Here is a 13,488-nt window from a genome sequence, read left to right as displayed (position 1 = left end):
TTTTCTTGTTTGTTTTTTTGAGAGAGATGTGTGTGGCCCTGTCTCTATCTCTGGTCCATGAGGGGAAACCTCAAGTAGAATATTTGATCGAAAAGTAGGAGAGGTGATAACACAAAGGTGTCTTTTAAAAAGGAGTAAGAAATGAAAAACTAGAGGAAAAAAATAAAGTATTCTGTCAGAAAATAGTTATGAGGGGCTGGAGAGATGGCTCAGAGGTTAAGAGCACTGTTTACTCTTTCAGAGGTCCTTAGTTCAATTCCCAGCAACCACATGGTGGCTCACAACCATCTGTAATGAGATCTGGTGCCACCTTTTGGTGTGCAGGCATATATGTAGTCAGAACACTGTATACATGTACAGTAAATAAATAAATCTTTAAAAAAGAAAGAAAAAATAGTTATGAGGCTTGTGTTTTCATGGTTTTAACATGTCACGTCTTTGTTTTTTTTTTTTCTCTCTCTCTCTCTCTCTCTCTCTCTCTCTCCATTTCTCTAGTCTGTTCATTACCAACAGAGGTAAGTCTTGTTGAATTTTTTTTGTTCTTTTTCTGCATGTGAAATCTTGATATTAGAGTTAATGTAATAGCTTCTGTTTTTCATTTCCTTTCATTTGATAGTGTTTCACCCTTTTATAAAGAACTTTGGATCAGAATACTTAATTCTCTGTGTATGTGCCTTTTCTTAAAAAGACTTATGTACTTTTATGTGAGTTATGTGCCTAACATGAGTTAGGTGCATCATGTACATAAGTGCCCTCAGGTCAAAGAAGGCTGACGTTAGAGAAGGTTGAGAGCAGACCTGTGGGTGCTAGAGCCTGAGTCCAGGTCCTCTGCAAGAGCTATAAAAACTCTTTAATGCTGAGATGTCTCCAGCCCAGCTGTGTGTCGTTTTTGTACTTGGCTGTATGTTTTAGGTTTTTGAGTGGAATTCATGAGTAGCCAGACGATGGGAGCAAACATAACCCGAAAGCCAAGATTTACTTGCCTGGGAAGAGGAAGGGTGAGGAATAGAAATTGTGTATATGACTTTCCTTCATTCAAGCTGTGTGGTCAAGTCAGGAAAATAATGAGGGCCCTTTGTGGCCAAAGCAAGAACCATGGTTTTGCTTTTGACTGCCCTCCCTCCCTCTTCGAGTTTCTCAGAGTCGGTGGCCTCACTTTGTGGTTTATGACCTTAACCTCAGGGTCCTCCAACCTGATCTTGAGTGCTGGGCTTACTGGCCATTAGTCTCTTTTTAATGACCTCTCTGTTTGATGGAGACATGACCAGCTACTCTGAGGAGCTCCTGGTCTGAGTTTTCATTTCTTATGGGATAGTTCCTACTTGAAGTACAGATTTCCTGTGGATGAACCGGGCGAGGCTGAGCATAGTGACCTGTAATCCCAGCGCTCTGGAAGCAAGAGGAGTTAGATTGAGAGGCTTCCCTGGCTACAACGTGAGCTGTGGGTGTAGTTTGTCATTCTTTGTGTTGGAGTATGTGGGACGGCTTCTCATTAGACTGCAGTGAGTGAAATGCATGCGTCCTCACCTGTTCTCTCCTCCCTTGCAGTACTGTGAATACATGCCTGATGTTGCTAAATGCAGACAGTGGCTAGAGAAGAATTTCCCACATGAATTTGCAAAGCTGACTGTAGGTATGGACTTTCTCCTTTTTTGAACCTACGTGGTTTTTTGGTTTGGTTTGGTTTGGTTTTTAACTAAATTTGTATTAATGAAACAAATACATGGTGGGGCATTTTAAACATATGAAAGTTTAACTAGACCTGGTGGTGGAAGCCTACTGCTTCAGGTGTGTGGTGGACTGAGATTAGACAGTGATGTCAAGGCCAGCCTCGGCCACGTAAGGGACCCTGTCTCTCGAAGGAAGAAGAGAGTTGTGGATGTAGCTTAGTGGTAGGGGACCTATTTAGCATGTGCAGAGCCCTGCTTTAGTTCCTACTCCTAACAAAAAAAATGATATGAAAGTCCTTTTATAGGATATTGTGAAATTTCACCAATCTTGGTTAACTTTACAACTTTTTAAATTCTGAGAAAAGATAAATCTTTGTATCAGCTGATAAACGAGTGAACAATTTAGGACAGATTATTATATATAGTTTATTTGTTTGTTTTTGAGACAGGGTCTCACTATCCTTAGTTGGCATTAAAGTCTCAGAGGTCCACCTGCCTCTGTTTTTGGAGTGCTGGAATTGCAGGCATACTTATCACAGTTGACTGTATTCACATTTATTAGGAGCATATATATGCTGTTTGAGTGTCTGAAGACAAAGTAGTGGGAACAAATTTCTCAAAGGGGAAACAAATCAAGTAGTATACAGATAGTGGTAAACAGAAAGGGGGAAATGAGAATTATTTCCAGATGGCAAGATGGCTCAGGGGGTAAAGGTGCTTGCTGCATAAACCTGGGGAGCTGAGTACATAAAGATGGAAGGAGAAAACCAGCTCCATACAGTTGTTCTTTAATTTACACACACATACACACACACACACACACACACACACACGCACACGCACGAATAAATAGGTCTGAAGACATGTTTGATAAAGTTGGGCATAGGGCATAGGCCTGTAATCTCAAGTGGCTAAGGTAAGAAGATGATCTGCCTGACGGGAGGAAAAATTGATGGCCAGCCTGGGTAACAAGAGAGTTTAAAATCAGAGTGGTTTAATGAGACCTTGTCTCCGTGATGACGACAGTGACAGCTTGCCTGAGAATGGCAACAGTGGGTCAGAACTGGTCAGAGAATGAGGCAGTGTAGAACAGAATGTAGGACATGAGGAAGAGGAACATGTAGAGCTCAGAGGTGCAGGCATCTGAGTGGGATTGATGGTGCTGGGCTCCTTTGATGGCTGCTCATAAGGTGGGTTAAAATAGAGGCACTCGCAGGGACAAGGAAGTCTAGGCCTGAAGCAGGCCGATTCCACTCCAGTACATCCTTTGTTGCCCTTCTCTTTGCTACTCAGTGCTCATATTTCTGTGAGGCAAAACTGTCCTTTGTAAGGCCTTTGGAGATGATAATTACTGACGTAGTCACTCTGTTAGAACAGAACACCTAAGGCTGGTCTTGTAATTAGCCCCTTCAGTTTTGGTCCTGAGCATCACCTGCCTACACCATGATTGTGACTTAGGAATGCAGGAGAGATGTTCACAGGATCAGTGTGTTGAGGTTATAAACTGGCCAGGTATGGTGGCGCACACCTGTAATTGTAGCACTCAGGGAGGCAGAAGCAGAGAAACCCTGTCTCAAAAAACAAACAAACAAACAAACAAAAACTAAGCCGACACTGAAATAAGTAGGGTTGACTGATTCTGTGAGTGCCCTCTTGTCTAGAGAGGGGAATGCTACCAGTGTGAGGGAGGATGTTTCTCAGCAGGCTGGTAGTGTGGGCCTGACCCCTCCACCTCTAGAGACTCCGTACAGACCCCCATAAGCGGAGGCTTCTCACCCTGCAAGTTGTTAGTTACCCTCACCTCACGCTAGCCTTGCTGCAGAAGTGCTTGCTAGATCTCTGTCCTTCACCACCATTCAGGAACAGATTTTGGCAGTGAGGAGGAAGAAGGAATAATTGAAGAAAATGAAAATGAGGCAGAAGGAAAGAACCAAGGTGAAGTGGTTTTAGATGTTCCTTTTACTAAAGTGTTTCAGCTCCAAGGCTGTAAAGCGGAGATGAGTGCCCGTCTGCTGCATAGAGAGTTCAGATGCACGTTTACAGGATGAATCCTGGTAAGCAACTGACCTGGAGTTAGGTGTGTGTAACTAGCAGGTCTCTGAAGAAGATGAGGACTCTTGAACTACTCTACTGTTTTGTTTGTGGAGAACAAATAATCTTTACAATTTAAGTACTTTTAATGATAAATGCATTCACAATCTTTGTTGTTGAAACAGGGTCTCACATGAGACCCTGAACTCATTATATACCAAGACTGGCCTCACACTCTGTCCTCCTGCCTCCGGTTTCCAAGTCCTGGGATTATAGGCATTTGCCACCATGATTTTGGCTGATAGCCTAATTTTCTTTTAATAACATTGGCATTTAGTTTGAGTCCTTTCTACTGCATCCCTGTCACTATCATGTTAATAACAAGTTGTTTATATTTTTACTTTTTGTTTCTGTCTCAAAGATACTGGTTCTGCTGGGCGTGGTGGCGTACACCTTTAATCCCAGCACTTGGGAAGAAGAGGCAGGTGGATTGTTGTGAGTTCAAGGCCAGCCTGATCTACAAAGCGAGTCCAGGCCAGCCAAGGCTACACAGAGAAACCCTGTCTCAAAAAAACAAAAAACAATAATAAAGACACAGATTCTGTTTTGGGAACAATCTTACCATGTAACTCTGGCTGGCCAGAACTTGATAAATGCTATTAAAAGAAGAAAGAAAAGTTTCCCCCCCTTTTTATTATTACTTTTAGGTTTTATTTAATTTTATTTTTTGTGTGTGGATATTTTGCATGCATGTATATCAGTACTACATGCATGACTGGTGCCTATGGAGGCCAAAAGAGTGTGTAGGACTTCCTATAGCTGGTGGTACCGATAATTTTGAGTCATCATGTAGGTGCTGGTAATCACACAGACCTCCTCTGCAAGAACAGCAAGTATTGGAGAGATGGCTCAGAGGCTAAGAGTGTCGCCTGCTCTTCCAAAGGTCCTGAGTCAAGTCCCAGCAACCATATGGTGGCTCATAGCCATTTGTGATAAGATCTGGTGCCTTCTTGTGGCAGGCAGGCATACATATGGGCAGAATACTGTATACACAAATCTTTTTTTAAAAATGTGTGTGTGTCTGTGCTTGCGCAGGCGCATGTGTGCAACAAATACCCTTACCTGCTAAGCTATCTCTCCAGCCCTATAAGAAAATTTCCCTTCCATATGGGAAGTAAAAAAGAATCATAATTTGTGAGCTGGGCACAGTGATGCATACTGTAATCCTACTACCTGAGTGGCTGAGGCAGAGGCTTATAGGGTGTTTGTTTTGTGTTTTGATTTTGGATTTTTGAGACAAGGTCTCATTATGTAGCCCCACCCCGTAAAGCAGGAACAACTTCTTTGGGACTAAGTCTTTAATACCTGGACCTTTGGAGGATACATAACCAGACTGTATCATTTACTGTTCTATTTCATTAGAGTCATATAGCCATTTGCTTTATAGATGCTATATTTAGCTAGTGTGGAATGCTTCACTTACTTACAAAGTGGCGCAGAGGTGAATTTTAAAGAACATTTAGTGGTGTGTGTATGTGTGTGTAGATCAGAATACAACTGTGGGAGCTGTGCTCTTGATCGTGAGGGTTCCAGGAAACAAACTCATGTTGCTTTGAAGCAAATGCCTTATTCACTGAGCCATCTCAACAGCCCTGTTTAGTTTTGAGACAGATTTCTAGTAGACCAGGCTAGCCTCAGACTTGTTATGTAGCTAAGGATGCCTTTGGACTTTGTTGTTTTTCTTTTTTTCTTTTTAACAGTTTATTGGGAAGGGGGACATATAAATGCAGTAGACACACAAGGTGGGAAAAACTCAGCAAAGCAGAGAGGGGACTTGTCCTGGTTTTAAAGCCCCTGAAAAGTTTTCCTCCCCTAATTTGTGGTTGGTCAGTTTGAAGAAGTTGAGGAAATTTGGTTGGCCCAGAACTGTTGTATGACATGTCCTGAGCGGGCCTTGAATTTGTTGAGCCAGTGCACCAGTGGGCTGCTGGTGGGAGACAGAGTCTACAAAGGCTTGTTTTCTGTTTTTTAATTTTTTTTAACGTTTAAAAAAAATTATCATACATACACAGCATTTTGCCTGCATGCACACCAGAAGAAGGCACCATATCTCATTATAGTTGGTTGTGATCTACCATGTGGTTGCTGGGAATTGAACTCAGGACCCCCTACAAAGCCTTTTTCCCCCTTTCTTCAAGACAGGGTTTCTTTGTGTAGCCCTGGCTGTCCTGGACTCACTTTGTAAACCAGAGATTCACCTGGCTCTGCCTCCCGAGTGCTAGAATTAAAGGTGTGCGCCACCACACCCAGCCACAAAGCCTTTATTTATTTATTTAAGTTGCCAGGCTTTTGTCTCAAGTCTGGAGGGTGAGGAGGAAGCTGGCCGTCTTGGAAATTTGCCTCCTTTATTACTGAGCCATGGCCTCCCTTCCCTAACTGTCTGCCTACCACGGAGTGTGCCTAACTCCTAATTTCTCATTTCCTCTTCTCAGAGGTCACCCTAACTGCTCTTAAGGGACTTGGGGAAGACGAAGTGGGCAGCAGTTAGAGTCTGTCTCAGAGGGGAGTCTGTCCAAGGGGCCATACTAAAGCTTAACTGGTGCCAGTGGTCTAGAGCACAAGACAGCCATTTGGTGATGGTGTGTATCTTTGGAGTTTATCATATGAATGTGAGATGCTGAGATTCCTGCTGAAAGTGTAGTTGGACAAATAGCTGGAGCATTTTTTGCCCTTATTAAAGAAAGAGAACAGGTAAGAAAACCATCTTAAGTAATTATTGGCAGGCTCTGTCATAGGTGTCTATAGAATGATGATTTCTCTGCCACCATTGTCAGCCAGAAGGTGTACACTATGAAGGAGGCCATTCATCAGGTTAAGAGTTCAAGGAGAGCTGGGCAGTGGTGGTGTACACCTTTAATCCCAACACTTGAGAGGCAGAGGTAGGCAGATCTCTGTGAGTTTGAGGCCAGCCTGGTCTACAAAGGGAGTCCAGGACAACCAGGGCTACACAGAGAAACCCTGTCTCAAAAAAAAAAAAGAAAGAAAGAAAAAAAAAAGAGTTCAAGGAGTAAGCTGCGCATGGTGGTGCACACCTTTTATCCCAGCTCTTGGGAGACAGAAGCTGGTGGGTCCCTGAGTTCGAGGCCAGCCTGGTCTACATTTGTGAGTTGCAAGATAGCCAGGGTTACACAGAGTAACCTTGTCTCAAAAACCATAACAAACAAAGCCAATTTAAGCTTCTAAGTCAGCCATTGAGTTTCTTTTATTGTAACCTCATGGGGAACATAAAGATACAAGGTTAATGAGGAAAAATTTTTGAGGACATGGTTAACATAAGTTTTGTTTAGTAAAATGAGGCATAATTTTGTAGCTAGCTGGACTTTATAACAGAAACACAAGAACCCTGTAGAAGAATGCCTATTGGCAGTGTCTTACCAGTAAGAGATGTCTCTGTTAGTGGTCCTTAAAAAATGGTAAAAGTCTGGGGTTTTGATCAAGTTTCTTTTCTATGCCAGTTAAATAATTAAAAAATTGGAAAAATCTGGTAGCAGTAGAGAAATTTCAAGCACCACGGCCAACCAGCAGTTGTAGCATGGTGTTTATTGGGGCTGAGAAAACAGGTCAACAGACACATTTGGAAAGCCAAAAGACCCCAGCGTTGCGGTGCTGATCCTTGTAAATCAGTGCTGGAACTAAAGTGGGGACAGGACCCAGGGCCCTGTGCATTCAGGCCAACACTCTTCAGCCCTGGCCACATCCTTGGCAGGTGATTGATTTTTTTTTTTTTTTTTTTTTTGATACTAGTATAAAATGATATTCATGTTCTTGAATTTCATTTTTCTATCCAGAAAATTCACCCAAACAAGAAGCTGGAATTAGTGAAGGCCAAGGACCAGTAGGGGAAGAGGAGGAGAAGAAAAAACAGAAGAGAGGTAAGGCCTAAATTCAGGTTTGATTTATAAAAACATACCTTCTCTTTATAGAAGAAGGGGGGGGTGATGAGGGCTCCAGGTGAGGAGCTTCTGTCTGCTCAGGGTGAGCTATGCATGGTGGCTTATGTAATCTTAGTATTTGAGAGAATAAGGTTAGAGGACTTCTGGGAATTTGTGGCCAGCCTTGGCTACATAATGAGATTCTTGTCTTTAAAAAAGCAAAAAACAGCTGGTCATGATGGCACACATCTTTAGGAGGCAGAGACAGATGTATGTCTGTGAGTTCCAGGATAGCCAGGGGTATGTAGAGAGACACTGTCTCAAAAGGAAAAACAAAACTTACTTAAAATATATACGGGTTTGCCCTGTGTGCATTTAAGATGCAACTGGCCTGTTGAAGCTTTGTTTCTGTTGAAATAGAAGGAGCTGTTAGTTATACTTAGCTGTCCTCTCTAAAACAGAATCTTTATGCTGTTGCACCCATCCCCTGCCCATCTCTTCCTCACTATTTTGTGACTAAAATCAGCTTATAAGTTTTTTACGATTTATTTTTATTTTATATGTATGAGTATTTTGCCCATGGAAGATAGATAACAGGGGTTCCATCTCTGGAACTGGAGTTACAGGTGATTGTTAGCAGTCATGTAGGTACTGGGAACCAAACCCGGGTCATCTTTAAAAGCAGCAAGTGTGCCAGGTGTGGTGATGCATGCCTTTAATCCCAGCACTCAGGAGGCAGAGGCCGGCAGTTTCTTGGGAGTTCAAGGCCAGCCTAGTCTACAAAGTCTAGGACAGCCAAGGCTACACATAGAAACCCTGTCTTGAAAAACCAAAAATAAACAAAAAGCAGCAAGTATGCTTATCTGCTGAGCCAATTTTCCAGCCCCAGGCTTAAAATATTTTAAAGATTTTGCCCTCCCCAATTTCCCTCCAGTGCCTGGTATTAGACCTAAGGCCTTATACATACTGCTCTAAGAGAGAGAGCTCTGCCAAGAGTCTGTTGCTGTGTTTTCCTCACTTTTCTCATCCATTCTTAGTCTTTACTAAAGTGCACTCACCTCCCACCTGCACATCTGCCACTCACTGCCCGCTCCGTTCTGTCTAGCCCTGATTTTTGCCTTACTGGAACTGTGGTAGTAGAAATCATCAGTGTCTTGGTATTTGCTAAGTAGAAAAAATGCATGCACTTTTCTGAAGTGTGAATTTCTCTGTTTTTCCTGTGTGTGTGTGGACCTATCTTCTTCCCAGTGTCCCTTAAAAGTAACTTCCCAGGCCCTGTCCTTGGTCCTCTTACCTTCTCACTCTGTTGATTGTCTTAGGATGTTTCTGTCATACCCCTAACGTCTGCTACACTATACACCTGCAATTCCTAAGTCTACTATACCTTTGTACTTTGCCCATGTCAAGCTGGAAATGTGCTTGGTCCCCACAGATAGCACAAATGAAGCACTTCCAAAGTTAAATGACTGAGTCCTTAGTTGATCTTTCTTTCTTTTCTTTTTTCGTTTTTTTTCTGAGACAGGGTTTCTCTGTGTAGCCTTGGCTGTCCTGGACTCACTTTGTAGACCAGGCTGGACTCAAACTCACAGCGATCCACCTGCCTCTGCCTCTCGAGTGCTGGAATTAAAGGTGTGCACCACCACGTCCGGCCTATGAGTTGATCTTTATTTCCCCCCTTTCCCCATTTTGGCAAAGGTTATCCTGTCATCTGAGCTGGAAACTTGAAAACCTTTAACAGTCCTAAAATCTCCCTCCCTCTCTCCCTCTCTCCTTTCTCTTCCTCTTTAATCTGACTAGCAGCTGTTACCAATGCTGCATTTGGTTAATATTTTGATTAGTTTCTGCTGGAGTGAATGCAGGACCCACCCTTCCAACTAGAGCTAACATGATCCTCATCACCATGAATCTGTCTCTTTTCATTCTTCTCTCTTCAGTGACTTTGCTTTGCCCAATGTAGTCACACCTGAGCTTTCCCCAGTTCCTTATTGACTTCTGATATCCCTTGGTACATATTCATAAGCATTCTCCAGGAAGACAGAATGCTTCCTAAATGTCATGTTTTGTCTCTTGGACTGAGCATATGTATGTCTTGTACCTGTCCAGCCATTTATCTTCACCTGAACATTCCTCTGCTCTTCAACACTCACTTTAGAGGTCACGTCTTTTAGGAACGATTTTCTGCCTTTCATTAGTTTGTTTTGTTTCTTAATATTTATTATGTTGGCCAGTAGTGGCTCACACTTTTAATCCTAGCACTTGAGAGGTAGAGACAGATGGATCTCTGTGTTCTGGGACAGCCTGGCTACACAGAGAAACCCTGTCTTTCAAAAACAAAACAAAACAAATACATATTATTTATATATATATATATATATATATATATATATATATATATATATATATATATATATATATATATAAATAAAAATAGTGTGTGTGTGTGTGTGTGTGTGTAAGGTAGTGTACACATGTGTGAGGTCAGAGAACAATTTGCAGGAGCCAGTTCTTTCCTTGTATCCTGTGGCTTCTGGGGATTGAACTCAGGTTATCAGGCTTGACAGCAAGCACCTTTACTTGATGACACATCCACAGGCCCATAAGACTTAGTCTTACTGAAGTAGCCCAGGCTGAACTTGACCTGAGTGCTGGTACTATAGGCCTTGCACCACTATGTCTGGTTTAACATCTCCACCACCACTCTTCCTGATAGATTGTCAGTCTGGAGGATGGGAACTGTGTTCTGTCTGCCTGTACCCGCAGTCCTTAGTGCAGTACCAGGCACATCATAGGTACTAACTCATACATGTTGATTGGATAATTTTGTATTTAGAAAAGAAACTTAAAAAAAAAAAAAAAAAAGAAGAAGACTCAGTGATGTGTAGTGTTTCATAGCTGTGAAGAAGGGTGCAATTGATGTGCTCTTTGTTACTGAAGGTGGAAGAGGTCAGATAAAGCAGAAGAAGAAGACAGTTCCACAGAAGGTCACCATAGCCAAAATCCCCAGAGCAAAGAAGAAATACGTGACGAGAGTGTGTGGCCTTGCAACTTTTGGTGAGTTGAGGTTTTAGCTTGTCTACAGTCCTGGAATATAGCAGCCTAGATGTACAAACGGGAGTCTCTGTCTGCATCCTGAACCACCACAGTTCTGTCTTGATTGTTTCTGTGGTGTTGGAAAGCCGCTTCCTCAGCTTCCATATATCTGTTTATGCCAAGAAGACACTAACTAAGGTTTTGGGTTTCTTTTTGTTTTTATTTATTTTTTATGTATGGGTGTTTGACCTACATGGATGTATGTGCACCATGTGTCTGCCTGGTGCCCACAGAGGCCAGAAGAGGATTCAGATTCCCTGGAGCTTGTGAGCAACTAAGCAACCATGTGGGTGCTGGGAATCGGACCCAGAATCTCTACTAGAGCAGCCGTTGCCCTTGGCCATGTATCGATCTCTGTCTTTCTGGCCATTGTTCTAGAGTTTTATTTTTTTAAGACAAGTCTTGCTTAGCCTGGAATTTGCTGTGTACTTAAGGCAATCCACCCACCTTATTTTCTAAGTGTTGGAATTACAAGCATCTCTTCCCCCCACCCTCACCCCCTTTGTTGTTATTGCTTTGTTTTCCTTAAAGGCAGGGCTGCCAGGTGTGATGATACGCCCCTTTAATTCCAGCACTCAGGAGGCAGAAGCAGGCATGTTCATCTTGCCAGTCTGCTCTACATATTGAGTTCTAGACCAGCTCGGGCTACATAGTGAAACCTTTCCTCAAAAAAAGACAAGACAAGACTGAGTGGAACTTTTTTTTTTTTTTAAAGATGTATTTATTTATTATTTGTTCAGTAAGTATCCTGCCTGCATGTGTGCCAGCAGGCCAGAAGAGGGCACCGTGTGGTTGCTGGGAACTGAACTCAGGACCTTTGGAAAAACAGACAGTGCTCTTGGCCTCTGAGCCATCTCTCCAGCCCCGAGTGGAGCTCTTATGTCTCAGGCCGGCTATGCGAGTAAGGAAGGACGGCCATGAGCTTCTGATCCTGCCTCCACCTCTAAGTACTGGTTTATAGGAGTGTTCCACCTTGCCGAGTTTATGTGCTGTCCACTGTGGAGATCGAATGCTAGGCACATACTTTTCATATTCAGCTAATCTGCAGCCCTACGGTTTTGCATTTCTTTCTTTCCTCCTCCTCCTCCTTTTTTTTTTTTTTTTTTTTTGGTTTGGTTTTTCAAGACAGGGTTTTTCTGTGTAATCTTTACTGTCCTGGACTCGCTTTGTAGACCAGGCTGGCCTTGAACTCAGCAATCCGCCTGCGTCTGCCTCCTGTGTGCTGGGATTACAGGCGTGTGCCACCACGCCCGGCTAAACTGCCTTTTAAATGCTAAGATTTAACCTGTTGAGGTGGCACAATACTACCACTTAGGAAACTAAGACAAGGAATAACAAGTTCAAGGCAGCTCAGCTCTGTGGCAACCATGTCTCAACAAGCAGAAAATAAAATTAAAAAGGACTTATGTGTAAAGGCTTGGTTCTGTTTTCGGTTTTTCTATTGTAAGCATGAGTGTGATGCTTAAAAGTAATGTGTTCTTGGATTTTTTTTTTTTTGAGACAGGGTCTTTCTTCTATGGCCCTGGATATCTTGGAACTCACTATGTAGACCAGGTTGACCCGTAACTCAGAGATCCTTCTGCCTCTGCCTTCCACGTATTGAGATTTAAGGTGTGTGTTCCCATTCACAGCTATTTTGGTCTTGCTGTGTGCTGGAGTAGTGTGGAGGATGTTGTCTTATGTACTGAGGCTAATGACCTTGAAAATAGGTGTGAAAAGCTCTGCCTGTGGTCGTTCTCATCTGTTAAATGGCTTTAAAATGTAGATGAAATTTCAAAACGAAGAAATGCCTTTGTTTTACAATTCCAATTATGCTCTTGCCCTTTCTTTTTCTAACAAACAAACAAACAAAAACGCAACAGAAATTGATCTCAAAGAAGCACAAAGATTTTTTGCTCAAAAATTCTCCTGCGGTGCCTCAGTAACAGGGGAGGATGAGATCATCATTCAGGGAGACTTCACAGATGACATAATCGATGTCATTCAGGAAAAGTGGCCAGAGGTAAGTGCACAGGATGCATAAAAACACATTTTTAAAGTAAGTGACTTCCTTACTAACTTAGCTTTTGCCACAATTTAATGAAATTCTTTTACCTGTGTCTTACAGGTGGATGATGACAGCATCGAAGACCTTGGGGAGGTGAAGAAATGATTATGTGTTTCTGAGCTGACCTGAGAGTTGACAGGGCCAGCAGAGGAGAGGCCTTTCAGAAATATATACATATGTACATATGTGTATGTATATATATCCTACAGTAAAGCTGTGGACTCCTCATCCTTGGCGTTCTCACTGTTCTGTACAAGGCTGCTTGGTTTGTTTGTTGTTTATTTGTTTGTTTGTTTTTATTGCCAAAGTCTGAAAAACCAGAGAGAGAGACTGTCATGCTTATGCATGAATCTGAATTTAGTCAAATAAAACATTTTGGTCATTTGGTACTGATTTTCTCTCTCTTTTTACTTTTTATTTTAGAAAAATACCCTACTCTGTGCTGTCAGTGAGACCCAGGGCCTTGTGTATCTGGGCAAACACTGCCCTGAGCTAGACTCTTGGCAAAAAGCCTCCTCCTCTCTTTGCCAGAAGTGTTTCTGTTGGTTATCTTGTTGGCAGAAAGCTGAGCAACTTTTCAAAAGAATTTGTATTTCGTTTTCTTACTGAAAGTATGGCTCCTTGGTTGGTGAGAATCTAATGGAGTTTTGGTTGGTGTAACAACACAGTGGGTAGATTTGCTCAAGCCATTCTGGAGACTACTTGCTTTAGAAACCTG

General features: G+C 42.4%; 1 protein-coding gene across 1 annotated transcript in view; it reads left to right on the top strand.

Annotated features, from left to right (window-relative positions):
- Denr (density regulated re-initiation and release factor) overlaps positions 1-13,162 on the top strand; it is a 14,340-nt gene extending 1,178 nt beyond the window's left edge. The window contains exons 2-7 of the mRNA XM_051162148.1: positions 1,549-1,633; positions 3,531-3,605; positions 7,550-7,633; positions 10,568-10,684; positions 12,586-12,725; positions 12,831-13,162. Of these exons, the coding sequence (XP_051018105.1) occupies positions 1,549-1,633; positions 3,531-3,605; positions 7,550-7,633; positions 10,568-10,684; positions 12,586-12,725; positions 12,831-12,875 (546 nt within the window). The 3' untranslated portion in view covers positions 12,876-13,162. The remainder of the gene's footprint in view (positions 1-1,548; positions 1,634-3,530; positions 3,606-7,549; positions 7,634-10,567; positions 10,685-12,585; positions 12,726-12,830) is intronic.
- Positions 13,163-13,488: the final 326 nt, after the last annotated feature.

The sequence above is a fragment of the Acomys russatus genome, chromosome 19, assembly GCF_903995435.1.
Source record: "Acomys russatus chromosome 19, mAcoRus1.1, whole genome shotgun sequence".
NCBI classification, from domain to species: Eukaryota; Metazoa; Chordata; class Mammalia; order Rodentia; family Muridae; genus Acomys; species Acomys russatus.
Note: the sequence above shows the minus strand (reverse complement) of the source record. Positions and strands in the feature narration are given on the sequence as shown.